Below are 27,430 nucleotides of genomic sequence, written 5' to 3' on the forward strand. Positions count from 1 at the left end.
CTACTGTGGTCAAACAGAAAGAGAGTTCTGAGAAAGTAGACTTACTATTATTGCACTGGGAGGCAAATTCAACAATATACTCTTTCTTTGCATAAAAACAATATAAAGATGGTGAAATGAAAGACCACTTAACTAATGAAAAATGTGGAAAAAATTTCAAGTTCCAAATAATGAATTCAAAAATGAACTGAGGAACATAAAATGCTTGCAAATTGGGAATCATTTAAATGAATACTATTAATAGACTAAACTGGTGATCAGCAATAAATTTTATTTGTCTCCAGGTTTCATTGATTTGCAGAGAAGTCATTAAAGTGTTTGTTGAATTAGCCTAGGCAGATCTCAATCCAACAGTTTAATTCATTATGCAACTTGGATGCATTTTGAAATTTATTTAATTAGGATGGTGTTATAATCAGATCACCCATTCTACAGGGCCAATATAGAGGTTCTTTTATGATTAAGGCAAATGATTAGTAACATCTACCCATAATATTTTTCAGACTCTGTCTTTTCCACATTTATTTTCTTTTCTCTCTTTTTTTTTATTATAACCCTTACCTTCCGTCTTGGAGTCAATACTGTGTATTGACTCCAAAGCAGAGTGGTAAGGGCTAGGAAGTGGGGGTTTAGTGACTTGACCAGGGTCACACAACTGGGAAGTGTCTGAGGCTAGATTTGAACCTAGGACCTCCCATCTCTAGGCCTGGCTCTCAACCACTAAGCTACCCAGCTGCCCCCTTTTCCATGTTTCTTGGCAATGAATTCAGAGGTCTCAAAACAAGTGTTTGTCCTTCAGCTTATAAGTAGTTTAAAATCACCTTTTTGAGAATATTGGCCCTACCCATAGATACTATTCCATGTGCAAGTGGGCTAGTTCCCCATCTGGATAAGAATATAAATTGGGTTCCTAAACTTTCATAACAGAATGTCAACTCTTGCCTCCCCCATATTTGGAATTTAAAGCATATGGATCCCTACTCAATGAACAAAACAGATTACTGGCACTTACAACATTCTAGGAGAATTCAAGCATGAACTGACTGATATTTAACAAAATCTCACTCATAACAACTGATAATTGAGAGACAAAGGTTAACAGACATCTTAACAAGCAGCACAGCTTTATTAAGTTAAACCATCAGAAAGTAATATGCCTACACATTACCTCAGCTCCACAAAGATAAAGTTAATGAGTGTTATTTAGACCTTTGGCTTTTATCAAGAACAGATAATAAGAAATGTCCACTGGAATTTGACTTTTGTTCATCTTCTATTCTATTATCCAAAGTCCAGATACTAAACTCCAACTTTAATTCAATGACTAGAATATTAGATAAACTTGTATACTTTCTTGTATCAATTAGAATTTTTAACCTAACATGTTGCCATGGAACCAGTTACCAGGGAAACTCAAATCTAAATTCAATTCTCAACTTCTATAATTACATCATTAGTTTGGGATCAGGAGGAAGAAAGTAGGGAAAGTATAGGCTTAGAGGGATTAATATGAATAAAGGAAAAGTAGTAGCAGCTACTTGTGTGTAAGTCTAAAAATATATATACACACATATATAAAGGATTATGATCAGGATAAAAATTTTGAAGTGATGATCATCACTCATTTCAAAATTTATTGTATTAGAATTCAAAATATATGTTAATCTCCTCTTTCAGGTCAATAATCATAAAAAGGTGATAAATATGATCATCTCTGGACAAACAGAAGGTCATCTTTTTGGGTCAGTAAGAGTGGGGCATCTCTGGTGAAATGAATTTACTATTTATTAAGGCTAAACAGATCTGTTTTTAAAGCAATGCAATAGGGGCAGCTGGATGGCTCAGTGGACTGAAAGCAAGGCCTAGAGATGGGAGATCCTAGGTTCAAGTCTGGACTCAGACACTTCCTAGCTGTGTGACCCTGGGCAAGTCACTTACCCCTTCCTCCATTGCCTAGCCCTTACTGCTCTTCCACCTTGAAACCAATACACAGTATTAATTCTAAGACAGAAGATAAAGTTTAAAAAAAAATGTAATACTTATTTCAGAAACTAGGATAACAATATCATTGAGGTGTCAGTAGTATCACCTTTATAGTGGTCTTTCTGCACAATGACCTTATTAGGTATTATTCTCCCTATTGGCCTAAGGTGGCAAGCTAGAAAAAATACATATAAGCAAGGATTTAAAATACACAAAATCTAAGTGAAAAGACTTTTTTAAATGATGTCTCAACTTTCAATTTTCCATAGCAATAGCTAATAACTTTTACACAATTAATAAGAAAACACTAGAAATAAACACCTTCTATTCCTTGAACAAGCCATTCCATATCCAGACTGGGAAATTTTACTAGCTGTCCAGCCTTGGCCTGGAATGCTCTTCTCTCTTATCTCCTGGCTTCTTTCAAATCTCAGCTGAAACCCCATCTACCATAAGAAGCTTTTTCTGATCCTCCTGAATTATAATGCTACCTTCTCTTGATTATTTCCAATATGCCATGGACATAGCTTATTTGTATATAGCTATTTACATGATGTCTCTCCATTAAACTCTGAGAGCTGCTTGGCAGCAAGGATTGCTTTTGCTTTTTATCTTCGGCACTTGGCACAGTGCCTGCCACATTAGTAGGAGTATTAGTACATGTTAACTGATTGACTGCTAGTTAATTGACAGTTAAGTGACAAAGGAATTTGACTACTTAAAGAGTAAATTGTGAAAGCAGTAAATGCAGTTTTTACAAAACATTAAGCATTTTTACAAAGCAGTAGGCTAAGGAAACATAAGTATACTGGGCTAAAAAGCTAAAGTGGAAATAGATCCCCTAACATTCCCTTTGAAAAATATAAATATCATAAATAGGTAAAATTTTAATTTCTTTTAGACCCATTATGTACATCTCTGATTAAATTTATGTAAGTGTTCTTGTCAAACAGCAGTTATCTATTCACTATGCTTTAATGTCCAAAATTGCTTACGGTCTCATCTTTTGATTTTTAAAGATGGTTTACACGTTTGACTTACCTTACCAGACATGAAAAATTAAGAAACTCAGAAACCAAGTTCTTCTAATCCTATGTTTCCTGGTTTGAAAAATCTTGAAAATGAACCTAATTTAAAAAGCTACACAAAAACTGAGCATTAAAAGAGCACTATCAGGAGTGTTCCTATCAGAGGCCTTTCCACTTTTAGGTGAATGAAATGTTTCAATTTTTTTCTCTCTTACATTGTCTTATAAAGAGAAAAAGCTCAAGAAATTTTCAAAAATTTTTTGTAGATCAGACCTGAAATCATTACTGTTTTCACTCTACTACATTCCTGATCTAATTATAAGTAGTATACACCAGTTTAAAAAGCAATTACATAAGACAAAAATAAAAATATAATTTTATTTACTATTATCATAATAAAATATTTACCATTAAAGTAACAAAAAAATCATATTTTTATGACAAAGCAAAAGACAAGAATTTTTACTCTACAAAGTCCTTAAGAGGTAAATTAGTTGTACATGAACTATTTAAACCTAACACTAAAAGAAAATTTTAGTATGTTTTTAAAGGTTATTTACTCTACAAAGAGAATTACCACAAAGCATTTCTGATCTCTGCAATAATATCATTCGTCTTTTGTCTAACATGAAGTTATTATACTGTTAAGATTCCCTTAAAAAAAATTCCTGTCCTCTGTCCCAATGCTCTAATATGAATGATTCTCCACCAATTTTCTTATTGAGACATGACTACCAGAAATATGTATATATTTTTGGATAAAAATAGCTGCCAAAAAGTATGGACACCAAACAGAAAACAGGGGAAAAAATGTGCCCCCAAATTCTTCAACCACCTATTTAGTTAAAAGTGCTGATTTAGCTTAGTTCATGCAAAATTTAACATGTTACCCTTAACAAATCAACATTTTGTAAAGTATATCAAATCTCAAAAAATGAATTGCTTTTCTATATCCCTTGACCAGATGCTGAGGACCTAGGAGGTTATATTGTTTCAAGGACACACACACAAAAAAGCTTCTACAGCTTTCTCCCCCTTTTCTTTATAGAATGAAATAGACAAGAAAAAAAGTGATGCACTGTTGAGATAATTGAGGTTGTATGGCAAGAGGAAGAAAATGGTTAATTTACCATGATAATGAAATTAAGTGATTTTTTTTATCTAATCTATCCCATTTCATTCATAAATCAATAAAACAGGAATTAAGCATAATCTTTAAGTCAATGTCATTTTAATGTTATTTTTTAGTATTTTATAAGCTCTAAAATCTTCAGAATTATCTCTATTTCCACTCCATTAGAGAAAACATAAGATTGAACTCAATTTCACCATTATGTCCTATATTAATCTGCAAAAGCAGAGAAAATTTATAAAGCAGTTTATTTACTAACTATAATTTTATATTTACTAACTATAATAATTCTGAATTTGGAATGGTCAGATAAATAGTACTTAGCTTAAAGCAACCTCAATAATCAAGTACTACATATTCCCAGTTCCAAAACATGCAAAATTCCTTCTTTCCACTCACATATGTATCACTGTCCTTTCTCTCCCTTACATGGCATCCTTTAAGGAAAAAAAAAGCCATAAACATCTGAATTTATTTAAAATAGGTCATCAGAGAGAGAGAGAGAGCAGCACTACTTGCCCCAGGATGCTAGTAAAGCCTACTTACTACATACAAGCTAATTTTTTCACAAAGAAAAAAAGTTAATCTGCAAGTGTTTTTAAATATCTATTGCATCATGCTAGAACCATGGGATACAAAAACATAAAAGTGAGACAGTCTTTAGCTTTAAGAAACTAAACAGGTCCATAACAGTTGGATACATAGGTATATATAAAATAAATAGATGGTAACTGTGGTAGGGGAAGCTGTGTTGATCAGAAAGCCTTAATTAGCAGATGATGCTTGGGCAGTGCACAGTGTGAAGAAAGAAAAGAGAGAGGAACAGACAGGACAGCTTGACTTGGAAATAATCTGCAATAAGCTTGGAAATGCCTGCTGTTGGAAAGGCAGGCCATGGCCAAGTTGGGAAGGGTTTGAAAAACCAAAGACAGGAATGTATTTATATATTTAATCTGAGGTCATAAGGAGTCACTTTAGTTTACTGTAAAACTTAATGACAACTTTTTAAAAATCTCCCAAAGACTGAATTTCTTCTCCTCAGATCAAAAGCACCATAAAAATCATTCACTCCTTCCCCCCCCCCAAGGAATTCCAAAAATTCTGAAAATGCTGGAAGGACTCAGTGTTAAAAGATTATTCCCTTTTTATTCCTAGACTTATCGAAAGTAGATATAAGACAATTTGGGCCTTAGGTTTTCCAGAAATGATAATGTTGGTCTGAAGGCCAATTTCCATCTCAATCACTCAAAGTAGCCCATATTCTCTACTTACACTTACAGATCAGTACTTTCTCACTTAATTCAATTAATATGTGGTCGGTTAACAAGAAGTCAGTGAGCTTCTGGAGAAAAGGAAGTGCCTTCTATTTTTCTTTATATCCACCAGTTCTAGGTAAGAGTGCCTAGCACACAGAAGGTGCTTAATAAATGTTTCTTCGATGACTGTGTCATCCATAGCACTTAGCACAATGCCTGATATACATTTGGCATTTAATAAGTGCTACTTGGATAACTTTATATTCCCAGTGCTTGGCAGTGCCCGGCAAAAAGCTGTTAGTTGTTGTTTCAGTCATTTTAGTCCTTTCTGACTTGTTATGACCGAATCTTCCTGAGCCCATCTGAAGTTTTCTTCACAAAGATACCGTGTTTTGTCATTTCCTTCTCCAACTCAATTGATAGATGAGGAAACTTGAGGCAAACAGGGTTAAATGACTTGTCCAGGGTCATACAGCTAGTAAATGTCTGAAGTCCCATTTGAATTCAGAAAGAGTTCCCGACTCCCAGCCCAGCACTCTAACAAGGCACTACCTAGCTGCCCTCTGGTACACAGCAGTCACTTAATAAATGCTACCTGACTTTGAATCTCCAATGTTTGCTACATGATAGGCACTTTAAAAATGATACCTGACTGACTGTATCCTCAACGCATAGCACAGTGCCTGGAACAGTGAATGCTTAATAAATGCTTCTAGTCTGACTAGTAGCCCAACACCTCCCTACAAGGCATCTGTGCTAGAAGCCTTGGACCATTCCTCACCTCCTGACGTCCTCACCCTCCCCTCCTTCACTGGCACCCGCTTTCCTCTCTTCTCTACTTCCATTCTTAGCTCATTTCAGCCTCCTTCAATCCCACTAATTCCTAATTTTTTCTCTCTCTTTCCCGCTTGCCGCTAGCCCCCTCCCCCGCCAAGGTTCTGTAAAATCCCCAATGCTCCAGGAAATGCCCGCCCACCTGCCCCCAATATTACACACCCAGTATTACCCACTGCACCGAGCTGGCGGAGGGCTGTACAAAAATCAATCACTCACACGCTCACACGAAAGAAGAGAGAAGTCCTAAGTGGCACGGAAAATGCCCATCCACTTGCCCAATATAACACATCTATTACACACCCAATATTTCCCCCTGTGTAGGGGAACGGCTGCGCTAAACACACACACACACACACACACACACACACGAGAAAGAAGCCCTAACTGGCTCCGGCTTCCGGGCTCTCCTCAGCCCCGCCCCCTCCCTCCGCCCGTGGCAGACGTTTTGGACAGTCAGTTAATTCTCAGTCATACGAATCGCTTAAGACTCACGGCCATTCAGGGCCTCTACCATCCCCAATCCCCCCAGGCCCGGACCGCCCCCTCACTCACGGATAGGCATGTTGGCCCCAGGATGCGCTCGCCTCCTGAGGGCTCAGCGAGGATTGGTGAACTGAAGGCCGGAGGATACCATGATGACGGACCTGGGCTGGACGGAGAGGTCCGAGGCGGGTTGGGGGAGCCGAGGCCTGGGCCCAAGGGGGCGGGGACTGGCGCCGTGCCGGAGGCCCCGCTCCAAGTGAAAACGGGCGCCGCCGCCGCAGCCAACGCCGGCCCCCCCAATCCCGGCTCTCTGGCTCGACGGCGGGACTGTGTAACCGCGCGCTGACGTCAATGCGTCACTGGCGTGGGCGGAGACCCACCCCCTTCCTTCAGCCTTGGGAGGGGATGAGGAGGGGGCGGGGCGATGTCCACTAAGGGTGCTGATGATCTCTGAGGTGGACCTAAATCCATCTAGGCCAGACCTCGTCTAACGTCATTATAAGAAGAGGAGTATTAATATAGCATTATCGATCTAGGGCTGGAAGAGATCCCCCCAGACCAACCAAACCCCCTCATTTGGAGATTTATAAACATTAACTGCCTGCTATGTGCCAATAAACTCATTGGAGATACAAGGAAATATTAAAGTCCATCCTCTCCAGCGACTCACATTCTAATCGAGGAGACAACTTGCAAATACATCACTTCAAGTTAACAAGATACTTGACATAATAAGCCTATGAAATATGGAGCCTAACCTCTCTCCAACCCTCCTTCAATCCCCCTAAACCCTAATTTCTTCTGTCTCCCCTCCCTATCTTTAGGAACACCCCCCCAGTATCAGTAAAATGCCCAACTCTCTGCGAAATGCTCGCTTGCCCAATATTAGGCATCTGTTCCCTACATTTCCCAAGGTCACACACCTATGTGTCCTTCAGAATTTAAAACCAAATGTTCTGACTCCCAAGATGATTCTGCCCCATTTTTAGAAACATTATTTAGAATGAAAAGGAACCTCTTAGATGATTTTGCCCACTCCCTTCGTTTAAAGATGGGGAAATTGACAATCACAAAGGTTAAGTGACTTGGCAGTTAATTAGGGGCAGAATTCAAATGCACATCTTGTAACTACAAATCCAAAGGTCTTTCTGCTACTTTGTGTTAGACCCATCTCCATGTATGAGGTCTATGACAAGCCAGCAAATATTTATTGAATATCCATAGAATATTTGACAGTATATTATTTGCTTGGGAAATGCTGTGATTCTTGCTTTCAGGTACCATACAGTGTAAAAGAGGAAATAAACCTTTAAAATATCTAATTTGCATGCAAAGATATAAACTTGCTTACACTGAGAGTATTATGAGAGATAATAACATATAGCCAAGAGGGGGCCAGCTGGTAAGGAACTTTTCAGCTAAATTTAGAAGTTTGTGCTCCAAAAAGGTGATGAGAAACTTCATTTAGAATGGGGGTGGGAAGAAAAAGAGAAAGAGAAGGAGAGGAAAGAAGGTAAAGACAGGGAATCTGTATCCTTCCCCTCCTTAATAAAATGTAACTGAAAAGGACGTTCTACCAGAGAAGCCCTCAGACTGAGCAGGGTAACTAAAGATTTGTATGCATCTGTTCAACCAAGAATTTCTATTTTGTTTCTCTCCACATAATAAAATTTTGTGTCATAATATAGAAGAAGTTAAGTGGGCTCAATAAACTAAGGAGGTCCCAGGTTTCCTAAATTAAAGTGACAAATCAATAGCATGTCAAAATCCCCCAAACTGTAAAGGTATTCTCTCATGTCCTCAGAATCTGACACAGGAGTAAGGTTAATCACAAGCTTCAACCCCTTTAGGAACCTGCCATTCTTTTGTATTCATCCTCAGTCTCCTGTCCTGGCTCTACCGAAATTTATTGGTCTGGTGCAATGACCAAAGGGAGTTCAGTCCTGGAAATGAGTGATTTAGGCTGTGCTGACTCTTTAGACCTTTCAAGGTTAGAAATCCTCCAATCCTCCTTCACCTAAGGAATAGGAAGGACAGAGACAGAAGCAACAGAGGTGCTTGATGGCCCAGAGGCCCTAAGGTACCCAGATGCAATGAGCCTGAGTCCCACAGCCCCCTTCTCCTAGGAGACCCACAGCAGGCCTTACCACACTTACCTGCAGGGAAGAGAGACTCCATTTAGCCAGTCAATGCCTTTTCAAATACGCACTTAGTTCCAGCTCCAGAGCTATCCAAAGGCTTTTCTTCTTCCCACAGTGATTAGACAGGAAACAGTTACCAACTACCTGATGTTCTGAAGCATTCAAATCCAGGTTGTTTGACTCAAAGTCCATTCCTTTATATCATGCTTGACTGCTTCTCAAACATTCTCTGCTCTGCACTCTTTACTCTGATGTGTGGATTTCCACACAAGAGAATATCTTGATGAGCAATGCTACTCCACCAGCCTTTTTTTCTTTTGAATAAATTATACCTTTTCATTGTTGTATTTCAGGCAGAGTTCACATCCCACTAAGCCCCACTGCACTTTAGTAATATCTGTAAAGTCAAATGTTCCTCATGGTATTAAGAACTCTAATTCCCATTATTCTGCGCATTTGTATATAGACCTCTAAGGACGTAATTATTATATCTGCTAATTTCCTGGGCACTGTCTCCTGTGAATTACTGATTACTTCTGCTGTTATACTCTGTGGGTCATGATTTCTCATTTATTAAATGAAGGGGTTAGACTAGATGATCTCTAAGGTTCCTAATCACTCTAAATCTACAATCCTATCATTTGTCTTCCCCTTTCATGCCAGATACATCCTAAATCTATGCAATCTGACTTGGTGGTTGTCAACCAACACTGTTCTTTCCCTTCCCTATAATTTTTAGTTTCATGCTATAACTTATATTAGCTGTTTATATTGTTAATACATCTTTTTTTGTTTGTCGGCTTTTATTCTGTTTGAAAACTCAGTCAATTAGTCAATAAACATTTATTAAGTACCTACTATTAGCCAAATATTGTACTAAGATGTGGGGAAACCAAGAAAACCAAACCAAGCCTTGCTCTTAAAGAACACTCAGGATAATGGAAGAGACAACATCCAAACAGATACATAAAAAACAACTATATATGGGATAAATTGGAGATAATCAACAGTGGGAAAGCACCAGCATTAAGGGGTTAGAAAAGAAAAAGGGTTTAGAGTCAGAAAAGGCTTTCTGTAGTAGGTAGGATTTTAGCTGGGAATTGAAGGAAGCCAGGAAAACCAAGAGGTAGATATCAGAAGAGAAAGCATTCAAGGCATAAGGGATAGCCAATGAAAATATCATTTGGGAGATAAAATATTTCGTGTGAGGTGTAACAAGGATACCAGTGTCACTGAATCACAGGGTATCTAATGGGGAGGTAAGAAAAAGAAGTAAGATATGACAAAACTGGAGGGGGCAGCCAGGTAGCTCAGTGAATTAAGAGACAGGCCCAGAGACAGGAAATTCTGGGTTCAAATCTGACCTCAGACACTTCCTAGCTATATGACCCTGGTCAAGTCACTTAACCCCCATTGCCTAGTCCTTACTGCTGTTCTGCCTTGGAACAGTGTTGGAATACAATATTGATTCTAAGGAATAAGGTAAGAGTTTAAATAAATAAATGAATAAATAAATAAGAAGACTAGAAAGGTATGAAGGCATGGTGTAAATTATCTTGATATGCTAGAATTGTCCTTGTATATGTGATGAAGATGTATAAAACCAACTTTGTTTACCTGAGACCCAGAATGATTTGAAGAAACTAACTGTTTTTGAAAATTATGGCCTGGCTGAAGTCCACCAGCCAGTGGCTCATTCTATACCAGTTCTCCCGGTCTCTCTGGGATGAGTTCACCAAAAGGGCATAAACATATTTCAAACTCAGTACCTCTGGTCACAAAGCTTCTATCCCTGGTCTCAGTCTCGTTATCTCTAATCAAGCTATTTTGGTATGATTCACTGTTACATTTAGCCTTTTCAAGGCTCCTGCTGGTGTTGCTCTTCTATGCCCGATTGTATTCTCATGTATGGGAACTGATTAGTGCATGCTTGGGATCATACAAAAGAATATGTTTTTGCATGCCAAAAAATGTGTACCAAAGATGTCTTTATTCCTCTTTGTACCTGACAGTCTATCTCTATCCCTGAGAACTCTCTACCCATGCCACCCTAAATCCATCCTTGGATTAGCCACTCTCCCAGCTCCCTTCACTAAGAATTATAAAAGTAGTTGCCACCAGACAATTATATTTTGAGTATTTTTTGGTACTAGACCAATTTGCCGATGTGCATGTATACCCCTGCTTAATAAAGATTCTCTTGATTTCAAGAAGTCATATCTCAGTTATCTCTCCATTCTGGGAAAGTCCAGAAGATCTCTAGTGGTCTCAGGACCCCAGGATATTTGCTCCCCCTTGGGAAAAATAGAGACCTAAAGTTCCATAGAGTTTGTGCCTCAGTTTACCGCATGAAGGGCTTTGAACACCAAATAGAGGTTTTTTTTTCTATTTGAGACTGAGAGTGATAGAAAACCACCAAATAGGGGCATGACCTGGTCAGACTTGTGCTTTAGGAAAATCACTTACCTGATCTTTATAGAGGAATTAGGAAGTCTATTTCATTAACAACTAAATTAAAATAATAAAAAAGAGTCCTATGATGGAAAAAGAGAGATAACCTGGATCTCAAATCCAGCTTTGCCATTATTTCACTGTGTGACTTTGGACTAGTCATTTGACTTCTAGGATTCCTTAATAATAATTTTAATTCCTAAAAATAAGGGAGTGGAACTAAATGAAATCACATTTCTTTTAGCTTTAAAATCTTGTGCATCCTGATATAAACTTGTTGTGTTACCTTGAGCAATTCTGTTAACCTCTCTTGTCCTCAGTTTCCTCATCTATAAAATGAGGGAGTCATATGAAATGGGGAAGAGAATAAGCATTAATTTAGTGCCTATTATCTGCCAGGCACTATGTTAAGCACTTTACAAAAGTATCATTTGATCCCCAAGACAACCCTGGCTAGTGCTAATTTATCATCATTTTTTAGATGAAAGAACCTAGAGAGAAGCACAGTGATTTGGCTCAAATTAAATAACTGGTGAATGGCATCTTCTTCCTTCTCCTCATCACCACTACTGACATTTATTATAGTGCTTGTGTTGGGCCAGTCATGATGCTGAGCGCTTTACAATTATGACTTCATTTGATCTTCACAACAGCCCTTGGAGGTAAGTCTACTATTGTCCCCATTTTACAGATGAGGAAGCTAAGGCAAACAGAGGATGGGTGACTTACCCAATGTCACAGAGCTAACAAGTGTCAGAACTTGTCTTGCTGACTCCAAACCCAATGTGCCATCCACTATACCCAAACTGTCTGTCTCCAAGTTAGATGATCTCTGAGGTCATTTATAGTTTATTGCTTACAATCCAAGTCATCTTCAGCCATAGCGTCCATTAGGAAGGTAAATAGATTCTAACCTCCAATTAGAAAGCTTTTAAATTGAAAGGCTGCCTGGCAATGAGAGCCTGACTCTGTGTGAGTGCTGATTTGTCTCTATTTAGGCCATTTGGAGATAGTGTTCTAGGATGCCTGGGCTCCCCATTTCCCTTTAATTCTTCCCTCTCACCCTTAAACCCAAGAGTAGAATCAGTGAGGAAAGCGAAGCATCAAGGCAGATCCATAACCAAAGGGAGCATTAGCCCACCCTTTCACTGCCAAAAGCACATTCTGCACAAGAGAGTCTCCTTTATTTTCAGAGCCAAACATCCCAGGCATTGGTGCTTTGGAGAGATCAGGGCAAATGGATAGTGAGCAACACACTGAAATAACAAGGTTAAGAGTTCTTGATTAAAACAGACAAAACAGCTGGGAGAGATTCTTTAGAAACACTATCATTTTAAACAATTAGAGGAGAGGCATTATCTGTCATGGTTATTTACGAAAATACTAGCTAACATTAGCATTTAAATGGGGTGTAATGGAGTTGTCTTTTTGTCCTGTAACAGCACCTACAAGTACTCACCCCAGTACAAAAATACACACACACACATACACACACACACACACACACACACACACACACACACAATCAGAAGTCCATACACAAAAGCACTCACAAAGGCTCACACAATCTTCCAAAGAGGATTCTTCTTCCAGCTAACTGAGCAGAAACACATGAAAAAGACACGTGGTATGCTGAGCAAATAATGAAATGCATCAAATGAAAGAGTCAAAGAATGTAATTTTAAGCCATCACTAAATCCAGACTCCTGAACAACCTGTTAGAGTAGGTGATAGGAAGCTTTTCTGAAGGGCATTATTATCTCCTGTCCAGTTTCCCAGGACTACAGGATTGGTATCTCTTTCAAGTCAAGGATCACACCTTCCATTTCTTGGAAAGAGTCTGGATCTAGGACTAAGTGTATAAATGCCAACCTGGAAGATGATGTCTATAAAGTGCCAGGTGGAATTATTTGTCTTTGGTCTACCTTTGGTCAATATTTCTTTTTTCTCAGTGAATTAATTGGAAGAAGACGTCTTGTGCCTGGCATTGCATACATATTAAATTTGTAGATGACACAGACTTGGGTGAACAGCTAACATATTAGAAGACAGATTCCAAAAGATCTCAACAAGATAGAATAATGCACCTCATCTAATAAGGTAAATTTTATTTCCTTCACTACTTAATGACTTATATGGATATTTTTGTCAGTGACATCTTCCCCATTTCCTATATTGTTTATTAAATCATCTTCATGAAATGTGGCTAACATCATTCTTCATTTCATGGCCAACTTTCAGCTGGTGAATATCTCTCAATTTAATTGGGCAGATAACAGAAAAGTTGTCTGCCTTTTGTCCATTCAAAACTTTTCCAGCTTTTCAAATATTTCATTTTGTCCTCCCAACTCTAGGAAGTAGGTGCTATTATTATCCCCATGTTATAAATGAGGAAATAAGGAAAGCAGAGGTTAACTAGCACACCCCGGGTCACACAGCCAGTTAAATGTCTGAGAGTTTTGAACTCCAGTCTTAGAGGAGAAATTGTTGGATGAGATTGGAGTGGATGGGATTAAGGACATATGTAAGGAACAGCTAAGTGGTTCATGGATTGAGAGCCACCCTGGAGATAGGAGGTCCTGAGTCCAAATTTGGCCTCAGACACTTCCTAGCTAGGTCCTTTAACCCCCATTATCCAGCCCTTACCACTCTTCTGCCTTGGAACCAACATCTAGTATCAATTCCAAGACAGAAGGTAAGAATTAAAAATAATATAAATTAAATTAAAAAGAAAAAATAAGAAAGAAAAGAAAAAAGAAAAAGAAATTTTTAAAAGACATCTATAGAGAGTCGGGTCTTCAAGATGAAGCATTGAAATAAAACTTTCGAGAAAGATGAAATAGATTTCAGTTGTAAGGATTTTCACATCTTTCATTCCTGTTTTAATCTTTCATGTCTTTTCATTCCATGTGATTGTTGTATGTGCTCTTCCATACATCCTTCATGGAGATATACTCAACCTGCTTAAGTCCTTTTTTTAGGTATTTTTATATTTAATGGTTACCAATTCTCACTTAGTGTCCAGCCTATCTCTTCTTGCCACATACTTCCTAGATGATATCCCTTGCATCACTTCTTGGAAATATCCTGAGGCTTACTTAATACCCTCCATTGTACCTTGAGTCAAATATAAATTTGTCTTTTTGTTTGTTTGTTTGTTTTGAGATTGTGTTGTTCACAAACTTATAACCATATAGCAGTACTCACTGGGAGAATCACTGACACAAGAAAAAAAATTTTTATTTTATTTTTTTCTCTCTCTATTCCTGAATGCATAGTAGGTGCTTTAAAATCTTTGTTGACTGATAGATGGCAGCTGGATGGGTAAAAGTCTTTGAATTGGAGTCAGTCTGACCTGAGTTCAAATTCTACCTCAGATGTTTATAAGCCGAATGATCCCTTCTCTTAGACTCAGTTTCTTCATCTCTAAAATGGAGATAATAATCACACCACTTTAAATAGATTTATTTTAAGTCCAAGTGAGATAATATTTGAAAAATACTTTCCAAACCAAAAAAGTACTATCTAAATGCTAGAAATTATTATAGTTTTGTTTGATTTGGATTTGGAGAAAAGCTTTAGATCATTAAAACTAATTCCAAATGTCCCCAATTCACCCTATCCTATTCTTCCTCTTATTCAATTCCAAGCCAGAGTCATTGTCCTTCATTAGCTCCTGTTTCAGTGGACTGGTCTTCTAGTCTTGTCTTTTATGGTCTGAACAGCAGACATTTTTATTCTTTTAGTTTTTTCAGCATGAGTTAAGCTTCTCTTTCTCCTCTCCATCTCTGTCTCTCTCGATCTATGTCTCTATCACAGACTCTCTGTTTTTCTGTCTCTGTCACCATCTCAAAGTTATAAAAATTTTTTAATTAATGTTTTCCCAAAGATCCGACTTCTCTCCCTCCCACCTCCCAACTGAGAAAGCAAGGGGAAAAAACAACTAGATTTGTAGACACGTATGATCAAACAAAACCAAATTTCCACATTGACTACGTCCCTCTACATACTTCTATCTATAGCCTACGTCTATTGCCTCTCTGTCAGAAAGTGGGTAATATCGAAGATCAGAGTCTGTAAGTCTCTCAAAGTTGACAGTCTTTACAATATTTTGTGAATGTAGAATTTCTTCTCCTGGTCCTGCTCACTTCATCTTGCATCACTTCATACAAGTCTTCCCAGGTTTCTCTGAAGCAAGGTGATCTTTCTTGAGTGAACTTAGGTCTTCTTGAGGAGCTGTAATCTTCCGAGACTTGATGTAATTAGCCTAATGCAAACCAGCCATTTGCCCCCAAACAAACAAACAAACAAATATATTTGGAGGTCCCCCCTACCTATATAGAATTCCTTTTCCATTTGTACTTTGTCCTGAATATGCTCAATGATATTGCATAACATTTTATATCCCTGTTTGGTCCTTGTTTGATATGAATTGATTTATCCAATAAGCATTTCTTAATAACTTGATATGTATAGGGCACTGTACCAGGTAGACAGCTAGGTGGGGCAATGGATATGGCTCTGGACCTGGACTCAGGAAAACCTGAGTACAAATTCAGCCTCTGATATTTCCTAGCTATTTTGACTCCAGGAAAGACACTTAACCTTGGTTTGCCTGACAAAAGGATCCAATGGATTAACTGGAGAAGAAAATGGCAAACCATTCTGTTTGCCAAGAAAGTCTCATGGACAGCTATGGTCCACGGGGTCATGAAGAGACAGACATGACTGAATGACTAAACAGTAAAATTTATACAGTGCCTTGTGTATAATTAAGCACATAATAAATGTTTGCTTCCTTCCTTTCAGGCACAAGGAATACAGAGATAAAAATGAAATAGTTTCTCTCCTCAATGAGTTTACATTCTCCCGGGGAATAATAATAATCAGAGAATTACTAAAGCATAGTTATCACTAGAATTGCATTTCTAAATGAAAATTTTAATGATCGTATCATGCATGTGAATGATTCCTTGCTAGAGAAGAAAATATAAGGCTATACTTTGATGTCCTAAATCAAATGCTTTGTTTTCTTTTTGGATAACTGAAAAATAATAAACATAGTGGTATTGTGTATACTTTGTACCTTTCAGGTGATTGGGTGACGGTAAAGATGTCATCTTCGGTAGAAAATCCTTTTCAAATACATTGACAAGTTAGAGGTGACAAGGTGACAAGTTAGATCACTTAGAAGAAGGTGATCAAGACAATGAAGAGACTAGAAACACTAAAAATAATAACTGACTTTCTAGACATTCAAGGGAACAATTTAAAAGGCTACCATCGTCATCACTCCTACTCTTTCATCAACATTTAGTGGCAAATGATCTCTAAATTGGTTTTATGTTTTGTATTATGTATTAAGCACTCCTGCCACACCACTAAAAAGTGAAAGCAAAACTAATACATAACTTATGTGTTTTAAATGGGGTTTAAGAGACATAGAATAGTCATCTGCTCCCAAGATGATGGGGAAGGATACTAGCAGGTGACTGCTTCTTATAGTTTGCTTGGGCTTATAATGAGTCTTCATATCTCCTCATCCCCCATATCTGAATATGGTAGGAAGCAATGAATATTACAGCAACAGGTCACTTAGGTAGTGGTACATTTCACAAGCATTCATTTTGAGGCCAAATCACTTAAAAAAAATTACTTATTTATATAATTAGTGAAGGCCTCTACCATTTTTTCTCTCTTTTCTTCCCTTTTACTGTATTAACACAGTCTGTACTGGGATGCTAACAGATAGGAGATGCTTTCTTAAGTAAACTTAAGTCTCATTGAGGAGACCTGTAACATAGTCCTTGATATAATCAGCACAATGTAATTTATTTAAAAAAAATATCTAGAGGTTTTTACTTCAGCATTACTATACAGAATTTCTTTTCCATTTATACCCTGTGCCAGTTAAACTTGGTAACATTGATCAATATCACTGTATATCATTTTGTCCCCTTGTTTTGTGCTTTATTTGTTGTTAATTCATTTATTCAACAAGCATTTCTTAATAATCTGGTATGTACAAGGTATGTATCTATATATATAATATATATTATATTGTATAATATCTAATAACCTGCTACGTGTAGGGAATAATAACACCTGTGAAGATAGGATTTGGTTATCTCCTGATTGTAACAGTGAAGGTACTTAGCTCTTCCTTTATAGTGAATCTAGAATTGGAAGCCACAATCTATTTTTAGATTTTAATCTACAAAAAGGTGATAACTCAGTATTTTTAGTACATCAACCTATTTTAACCACAAAAAGGTATTAAGTAACCCCAAAAGATATAATCTAACCAAAGAAGGTGAGAACTAAAGAGTGGGTAATCCTGGAGAAAGTGTCTGCTGTGATTGGTAGATGTGAAATTTAGGGGAGGTGACACAAGAGAAAAAGATTCTTTAAAAAGAGGACAAAGGTGAGAAAGAGATTAGTTTCGAGTTGGATGAAGGATATCTGACTCAAAGTTAGACTTGGAGGAGAGACTGGAGACAGACACTTGAGGAGAAGCCAGAAGCCAGACACCCAGACTTCTTTCATTTAGACAGTCACCTTGCTGAGTGAAAGGCTGACTTAGTGAAGTGACCCCACCTTTCTGGAGCTGTGAAGCCTCCAGGAAAAGTCCATCATCTTGAGACTCTCTTCCCCTGGCTGGGGCTTAAAAATTTCTAACTGGCTCAAAGGAAGCCAGAGTTCTCTCTCTCTCTCTTTCTCTCTCTCTCTCTCTCTCTCTCTCTCTCTCTCTCTCTCTCTCTCTCTCTCTCTCTCTCTCTCTCTCCCTCTCTCCTTAATATCTTCCCTCTATTGTAAATAAACTACCATAAATTCATTTTACTTTAATAATTCATTTGGGATTTAGAAATTTAAATCCCTGGTGACCACCTATTATATATTCAGAGTCCAACCACAAATAAATTTAACACAGTGCTGTAACTCATGTTCTCAAGGTACTAAGGGTTGCCCTGGAATATATGTGACAGTGGAAGAGGATGAGAGAGTATAGATCCTGAGCCCCCACCTATATTCTTCCTATTTAACAAACTAGTTAGCAGAATTCAAATAAACTCTTAATTAAAACATTAATAGAATGCAAAGCAAAAATAACAATAATAAAACAGAAGCACACTTTCTCTCTGATGTATACAGTGTCTGTGGAGGGGAACACAGGCACAAACTTATAAAATCATGGGAAAGAAACTCATGTAGAGGGAATAGATGGACCAGAAACAACTCATGACTCTGGCCTACAAATCTTGTTATCCTTTGTCTCTCTAAGGAATAGTCTATACAACAATTTACTGATGGTCAGGAATGCTTTATTACAAGATGACCCTTCTTGGTCACTCCTTTTGGAATGCTCAAGTATTATTACATCTTTTCAATAAAAATAGAAACCCTCAGCCTGGGATCTATGTGTTTTTCCAGGTCATCTCCAATGGCTAGTCTCTAAGGGCTTTCCATCTCTTAGGAAATATGTAGCATTGAGAAGAAAAGTGAAGACAAAACTTGTCTTTATCAAGCCTACTCTTCTAACCAGCAAAGAGTAATACAAAGTCTTTCTTCTTCCAAGAAGCAGATGATAGTGAAAGTTCTGAGTTCTTTTCCTAGCCCTAACCATAGTTCTCTGCTGAGGTTAGCTCTCATTCTATAAGTACTATGAAGTTCAGCTCAGCTCTCACTGGTTAGTCTAAAGCATATCTTATGGTGAAGAAACAAAATTCACATTTCTGTCAACTATATCATAACTAGGTGAAATACCTTTGTTCCATAGTTGTAAAACACTTCTAGGAATAAAGTTTCCCAACTCTTACCTTCCAAGTCCTATGCTAACTATAGACTAGGAAACATCTTCAACCTGGGTGAGTGCCTCTTCTCTATGGGGAAAGCCAAGAAAAGGCCAACCTAGAAATGCAATATTTGTAAAGCTGTTTAATTTGCAAAACACTTTACATATTTTGATAAACTATCATGTAGGAGGATTGGTTAAAAGAACTGAGGATATAACAGTTTAGAGTAGAAAAGATTAGTAGATGAGCATAATTTATATACTTAAGTTACTTAAAAGACTGTTATTTGGAAGTAATTGAATTTCTTTTCTTTAGTTCACAAGCCAAAACTAAAAACCATGTATGAGAGATGCATAGCTCACTGTAAGAAAAAAAACTGCCTTAGAGTTTAGAAGTGAAATATATTTTCTCAGATGAGGAAAATAATCAGTCAATCAATAAGAAATGAATGGATGAGGGAATGAATGAAAAATCATTTATTATGTTTACAATCCTGTTCTAAGCATTACGATAGGCAATCAAGAAAGCCCTTGTTCTTAAGGAAAACACATTCTAATGAAAGAGACAATTCATAAAGGAGGTTTCATCTGCAGGTTAGATGAAAAAGCTCTATAGTCCAAGCTTTGCAATGGCAGAGTAGTGGGAATACCACTTCTTAAATGTCTTTCCTCTGATAAAATCATGTCTGGTTCTGATTCTGAAACATTGGACAGTGCCAAGCACATTTAGTGATGAGAACCTTCTTTTCTGAGCCTTCAGTAGCCCCTATGGGTGCTGAGAACACTAGAGCTTTAGTACCTACAAAAGTAGATGTCAGAAATGATGACTACAGGGGCTAAGTAAGATAGGAGGGAGTCTGGTATTGCAAGGAAGGTGGACTTCCTTCCTTATTGATATCTCTGAGGGTCAAGGTTAGAAGCAGGCTGGTGATCTGAGGGGGGCACACTTTGAGGGTTTTTGGTTTCTGGGTTCTGGGTTACCTCCACTGGGATCTGAGTGGAGGTAGTAGTTAAAATGGCAGCAAGAGTTTCCATCAATTGGCACATGTTGCCTATTGTCTGATGTCAGGGTGCTCATTTCTGCATCAGTTAAGCTGGCTAGGAGAGGATATGAATTTCTTCAAATGTTTTTTAAATAAAACTGGATGTTGATTTGTTAGGGATGTTGTAAAGGAGATTCCTGCTCGAATACAGGTTGAATTAGATGTTCCCTAGGATCTACAGTAAAAGGTGAAATTCGGGGGGCAGCTGGGTAGCTCAGTGGATTGAGAGCCAGGCCTAGAGAAGGGAGGTCCTAGGTTCAAATCTGGCCTCAGACACTTCCCAGCTGTGTGACCCTGGGCAAGTCACTTGACCCCCATTGCCTAACCCTTACCACTCCTTCTGCCTTGGAGCCAATACACAGTATTGGCTCCAAGACAGAAGGTAAGGGTTAAAAAAAAAAAAGGTGAAATTCGATGATTCATGCCCTATGGAAATGAACTTTGAGTGGTAAAGGGTCAAAAGGAAAAATATGTCACTTAAAATCTCAGAGAAATACCTTGTTTTTCTATGAAATGGAATGATTATCTGGTCTTGTTTTCTTTTTTAAAATTTTATTTAATTGATTAATTAAGAAAATGTTTTCATGGTTACATGGTTCATGTTCTTTCTCACCCCTCGTAGCCAATGAGCATTTCCACTGGGTGGTTTTGTTTTCTTAATGAGAATTATTAGCCCCAAATAATGAAGGTAAATATGAAAATGCCTTGGGTTATTTTTGAGGCATAAATAGAAAGTGTAGTTAAAAATAATGAGATTACTATGATTGATTGCAGTGCCCAAATAGGCACAACTCATAGAAGACATTCTTAGGATTCAGTTTTATTTTCTCTCACTTGCTCCACAGTGAAATAAGCTACTCCTTTGGGGTTCAGAGTGAAGAGCATTCCCTCTGCTCCTCCACCTGTAAGCTCAGAGGATTGATGAGAGCCTAACCACTGATTTGTCACATGTGTATCAAAATTGTGCTACGTTATTATTTTTATAGGAAGGAGAATCTTGGAATTCTCCCACTTTTGATGTTTTGATGATCAGCTTTTGATAAGAATGCATAATGGGCTAGGTTCAAATCTGGCCTCAGACACTTCCCAGCTGTGTGACCCTGGGCAAGTCACTTGACCCCCATTGCCTAGCCCTTACCACTCTTCTGCCTTGGAGCCAATACACAGTATTGATTCCAAGATGGAAGGTAAGGGATTTTTTTTTTTAAGTGCATAATGGGAGCTCTTTGAAGCTGGCCCATTCTAGAGGTGATTCAGTGGATTAAGCATGAAATCAGGAAGATATGAGTTGAAATCTGACCACAGACACTGGTTATAGGACCCTGGGTAAGTCACTTAATCTCTGTCTGTTTCAGTTTTGTCCAATATAAAATAGAGATAATCGACCTCAAAGGGCTCCTGAGAAATTCAAATGAGATAATGTTTATAAATTGCTTTGCTCCGTGTCTGGCATATTGTAGGTACTTAATGAATGCTTTTTTCCTTCTTAGGCGCTGGGACTAACACATTGTCGTATGTGTTATAGATGAATAACAAATGGTTTTGTTGAAGTGAATAACAATTATTGCTTCTGTTTGTATATTCCTCCACAATCATCCTTCTCAAGATATGGAGTTGTCCTTGAGTTTGCAAAGGCAGCACTAGGGGATCCTAGTCTTTGAAAGCTCAAAGACTTAAAATTGTTTTCCATCTGTGTGACCTCTGCCAAATCACTTCGCTCTAGTATCAGTCAAGTCTTTGACAATCTGGGGGCAGATCTTTGCTTCTCGGAGGCATAAGAGAAGGGTTATAGTAGAGGATAGTTGAAACGTTTTGAAAAATGTAAAAGTTATTTTTAACTTGTGGGCCCACTGGTTATAATTTGTTGAACCCTGACTAGTACAATCCACAAATTGTCAGTCAACAGTTACTCAGCAATTGGCAACTATGTGCCAGGTACTGAGCTAAGTACTGGGCATACAAAGAAAGGCAAAAGGCTATTCCTTCCCTCCAGGAGCTCACAATCCAATGGGAGAAACAACCGTCAAACAAATATGTACAAACTAGTTATATACACAAGATAAATTGGAAGTATTCAATGGAGAGAAGGCACCAGAATTAAGAAAGATTAGAAAAGGCTTCCTGTAGATGGTAAGATTTTAGCTGGAACTTGGAGGAATCAAGAGGTAGAGCATCTTCAACATGAGCATCAACCAGATAGTAAAAATACCCAGAAAAAAATAAAATTAAATAAAAATTTAAAAAAAGGAGGATAGCTGGGTGGCTCAGTGGATTGAGAGCCAGGCCTAAATATGGGAGGACCTGGGTTCATATGTGGCCTCAGACACTTCCTTGCTGTGTGACCCTGGGCGAGTCCCTTAACCACCATTGCCTAGCCCTTACCTCTCTTCTGGCTTAGAATCAATACATAGTATTTTTAAACCATTACCTTCTGTCTTAGAATAGATTCATAGTATTTTTAAACCCTTAACTTCTGTCTTAGATTCTTTTAAGATTTCTAAGACAGAAGGTAAGGGTTTTAAAAAAAAAGGATATGCCCAGAGCTGGGAGATGGAATGTCTTGTTCAAGGAACAACAAAGAGGCCAGAGTTGCTAGATTTGAGTATGTGGTGGAGAGAAGAATATGTAATATATGAGAATGATGGAAAGGAATAGGAGAAGCAGGTTATAAAGGACTTTGAACTTCAAACAGAGTATTTTATATTTAATTCTGGGGGTGATAAGGAGCCACTGAAGTTTACTGAGTTTCCTGGGAAAGGAGGGCAGCATCAGCAGACTGGGGCTTTAGGAAAATCACTTTAGGAGCAGAATAGAGAGGATGGAGAGACTTGTGGCAGGCAGACCCACCAGAAGGCAATTGCAATAGGCAATGGAAGCAGTGAGGGCCTACACCAAGATAGCAGCAGAGTCAGAGAAAAGAGGGCATCTTTGAGAGATGTTACCAGAAATGTTTTGAGATTGGAAGTTGTTAAGTGACTTGTCCAAGGTCTCATAGGTGTCAGAGGCGGGATCTGAACCCAAGGAATCCTAGAGGTTTGGACTATGTTCCCTTCTTAGATTTAAAGATGAGAAAATGGATACCAGAGAGCTGAAGTGATTTGGCAGAGGCCACATAGATGGAAAGCAATTTTAAGCCTTTGGATTTTTAGCCCAGGGCTTTTTTTTCATTATTAATTTATTATATTTGACATTAATGAGATTGTTGTACTCTGATTCTGCTGGGGGTCAACTCCTGAGAACTTTAGGTCCCAAGGCATTGAGTACCTGGCAGTCGACCACAAACTAAATGTAGAAAAGAAAACATTAATGGGGTTTCTCAACCCCATGGAATATAGGAGAAATAAAATCTAGGATGAATATGCAAATAATTTAACAATGAAACACTGATTTTCAGCAGATATTATCAACTCAATGACATGCAAACCTATCAAAAATGACTTTATAATATAATTAATATCTAGTAATAATACTAAAATGATATACAATTATTCCTGTAAAGAGCATTACAAGGTATTACGATTGATTCCTTTCCTAGACCCAAGAGAGTCGACCTGAATATTAGGTTACACAGACTTTAGATGTCTCCATTCCTTTTCTGGGGTGGTGGGGGTAGAGGGAGGAGGAAGAAAATAAGGAGAAGGGAAGAGATAGAGACAGACCTCTTATCACTCTTCCACTCACCAGAAGAATAGCTGTGCAGCTGCCCACAGAGGAGATGGGCTGCATCCTTTGTCAGAGGAGGAAAGCAGGTCAGAGAGCCAATCATCCTGCTGCTGTCTCAGAGCTGTCCGGAGGAAGAAGGAGGAAAGATGAAGAGCAAACATTCCAGACAAGCAGGCAGAAGCACCGCCTTCTCATTGCAGTCAAGTCAGGTCCCACGGTCCCCAGTCAGGTTCCTCAATTCATCTCCAAGGAGGACATATCTCCAGCTCTGCCAAGAAGATATTTATACATTTAAAAGGATCTGAGCCATTACTGTATTGAATACTGCCTCCCTCCATCCCTTCCTGATGACTCAACAGGGACCAGAGCCCCAACCCCAAGGTGGGGAGGCAGTGTCCACCTTTTCCCCAGCAGATATTCTCTCAGTGGAGCTCCTGGGGACCTGCCATTACTGATTAGAGTGAAGGTGATGGAGGGAAAAGTTATTCTACTGCTTGCTCCATTGAAAGAGCGAGAAGGGGTTGAGGAGGGTAAAAATCACAACATGGTGCACAACACAACAAAGTGTATGGATGGCATTCTTAAACTGCCCTTTCCCTCAAGCCTTGCTCTCAGGGGTTATGATACTTGATGGATAAGATGTCATTCTGTTGTTTCAGTCTTTTCTGACTCCTTGTGACCCCCATATGTGGTTTTCTTGGCAAGGATACTGGAGGGGTTTGTCCTTTTCTTCGCCAGCTCATTGTACAGATGAGGAAACTGAGGCAAATGCAGTTAAGTAATTTGCCCAAAGTCACTCAGCTAGTAGGTGCCTGAGGACAAATATGAAGTCAGGAAGAAGAGTCTATGTGATGGCAGACCCAGCACTCTGTCCATTTCCCTAGCTAGCTGCCCCTTGGTTAGACAGTACATAGTTGTTCACATCCGTCTTCTCTTAATGAGTCATAACACTGTCTTGACCACTCCTGCAAGGTTCTCCAAGGAGATCAGGTTGCTGGTTCAGGCAGAAATTTCCCATCTTCCTTGACCTTGTCCCCTACTTGGCAGATACTTCACGTTGAGAACAGGAAAATGATGATTCATAAATTCTTACCCTTTGGACTTCTGGGTAGAAGAAGAGGAACTTGAGGAGATGAAACTAGTAGGATTTTCATTTTCTATTTCCCCTCTTGCTCACTCTCCAAAGTGAGCATTCTCTCCAAATGTGCATTTCAGAGCCTATTCTCCCCCCCCCCCCCAGGTCTTGGGGGCCTTAGCCTTGGTTCTTAAACATGTATTTCCTCCATATGCCTAAAAGATTACTTTGTTTTCTTAATATGGAGATACAATCTATTGATATGATATACATTGAAATTGAGGAACCATTTGATAAAATATGTGTTCTCTTTTTTGAATGTTACATTGAGGGGGGCTATGTACAAGAAATGGCTGGGAAGTCACAGATATAACTGCTCCATTTTCTAGAGCAAAGTTCTGACTTAGGCTTTGGTATTAAAAAGAGTTATTGATGACTTTTTACAACTTTCTTGGGCAGAGAGCTTATATTCACCAAGGTTTCTCAGAGCAAATGAGTCAGCAAGAGTATCTGAGCAGCTGGCTAGCAAAGTTGGCATTTAGGTAGGCATCTGCCAGTTTATTTTGAAAGGAAAACTCTCCCTGGGGGAAATGGTCTGAGACAGTTGCTAGAAAGCCCTACCTTAAAGTGAGGAGTAATTTGATTCATAAAAGTGCTGTGACTCTAGAAAAAATGTATGCAGGACACACTTTTAATTTTAACCTGCATTACTTATATTTTTACATCACTTTCATAAGTCTTGACAATAAACAAAACAAATAAATGGAATCTATAAAGCTTTAGTTTGTAGCTTGCCTACATGGAAATGATCAAACAGTCTCTCTGACTCTAGCACAGGGACAAAAAGTGGGACAGGAGAATGAAAGTATTCAACAGCTTATCACTTCTGCTTCAAGCCTATCTAGAAGACTGCATTATTCTAATGAAGTAAATGAAAAGCCTGCTAAAAGCCAATGAAGGTCTTGGAGAAGAGATACTTCTCCTCCTCAGCAGAGAGGTGGAGATCTACTAGGCCTGAATATGAAATATATTTGTAAACAAGACTTTTGTATTGTATGTTTTTTTCTTAATTACTTTTTTTTGGTTATGAGAGAGAGAGAGAGAGAGAGAGAGAGAGAGAGAGAGAGAGAGAGAGAGAGAGAGAGAGAGAGAGAGAGAGTAAAGAAAGGCACACAACCAGTATTGAAAAGAAAAAAAGACATCAATAAACATTGGTGCTGTTATCCCATAGATGAGGTGTTGCCACTCATCTCAGAGTTTAGCATTTGGAAATGAAAAGAAAGAGAACTCTAAGAGTAGCAAGAAGTGTCAGCTAGTGCAAATCATAGAAATAAAAGTTTTGTCTGAGCCAGTGAAGTTCCAGCCCATAGGGTACTGTTAAAAAGCTGAAAAGGAGACCAAAAAAAAAAAAACACAGTGCTAATTGAAAGTGTAATTTGGCAGAAGTAACTCCCCATTTTATAATTAAATTGTGCTTCAAATTAACTTGCTAAAACCACAGTGAAGTATTTGAGATGCTTTAAAGGTGTCATAAAAGTAGGTTCAGAGTCTGCTGAAGCTTGAACAGAAGGAATTATTTAATGACTCAGGATACAAATAGAGCACAAAGAAAGAATGGTTTAAAAAAGGAGATAAATGTTTTAATGATCAAATTCCACAAACTAAACCAAGAGAGCATTTATTTAGTGTCCATTGCATTCTAGATATTAGAATTCCCAAGTTCTGATAAGTAAAAAATGAGTTTTGATAGGTTTTTTTCTCAAAGAATCTAAGGAGTTGGAATGAGATGTACTTGTCTATGTTGTGAATGTAATCTCTTTGAGAACAGGAACTGTTTCACTTATGTCTTTGGATCTTCAGTGAATAAGTACTGGGCATATAATAAATGCTTAATTAGTACTTGCTGAATGGTTAACCCAAGAGGTCATCTAGTTAGACACTACCTGAATTAGATTCCTCACAGCATCACTGACAAGTAGTCATTCTAACTCTCAGTGAATACCTTCAGGGATAGGGAACTCACTACTTGTCAGGATATTCCATTCAACCTAGAGGCAGCTCTAATGGATGTTCCTATCCTTAGGGAATTACAGTCTAACTTTGGAGATAAAATGAACTCACCTGAAATAATTACAGAACAATGTTATGATAACCCAACCAAGACTTAGTAAATACTTGTTATGAGTGCTCTGCTGGGTGCTAGGTATACAATAAAAATATTTTATCCCTGGTTCTCAAAGAGATAAATGAAGGTGGAGATAAGCATAATAAGGAAGTCTGAAATAGTGGTTCAAGCAGGATAGAATACAACCTCTCAGAACATTATCACTCTATCAATGAAGCCTATTTGTACTAGCATTTTAGACTAATATGTAATTTGTTTATTCATGTACTTGTAATTCCATTAAAACTCTTACATCTTTTTTTACAAATTAACTATTTTCTGGACAAACTACCAATTCCTGCTCCAGCTTATAGTTATGCACTTAATTTTTTAAAGCTGACTTTACATTAAACCATATTTTTTTTTGTCTATTCCCTTTTTA

The 27,430-nt window shown here is 38.1% G+C and overlaps 1 protein-coding gene across 7 annotated transcripts in view; it reads right to left on the reverse strand.

The window, feature by feature from the left end:
- The window catches only part of EFR3A (EFR3 homolog A), a 158,049-nt gene extending 149,099 nt beyond the window's left edge, over positions 1-8,950 (reverse strand). For 4 of the 7 annotated variants that reach the window (XR_008917500.1, XM_056823077.1, XM_056823076.1 and 1 more), the window contains exon 1: positions 6,789-7,080. Coding sequence is in view for 6 of the 7 variants with exons in the window: in XM_056823077.1 (XP_056679055.1) it covers positions 6,789-6,798 (10 nt within the window). In the remaining variant the exon portion in view is untranslated. Of the gene's footprint in view, positions 1-6,788; positions 7,112-8,875 lie in introns of those variants that run through there. The other 3 variants (XM_056823078.1, XM_007488346.3, XM_007488344.3) reach the window with 2 other exon arrangements.
- Positions 8,951-27,430: the final 18,480 nt, after the last annotated feature.

The sequence above is a fragment of the Monodelphis domestica genome, chromosome 3, assembly GCF_027887165.1.
Source record: "Monodelphis domestica isolate mMonDom1 chromosome 3, mMonDom1.pri, whole genome shotgun sequence".
Classification (NCBI taxonomy): Eukaryota; Metazoa; Chordata; class Mammalia; order Didelphimorphia; family Didelphidae; genus Monodelphis; species Monodelphis domestica.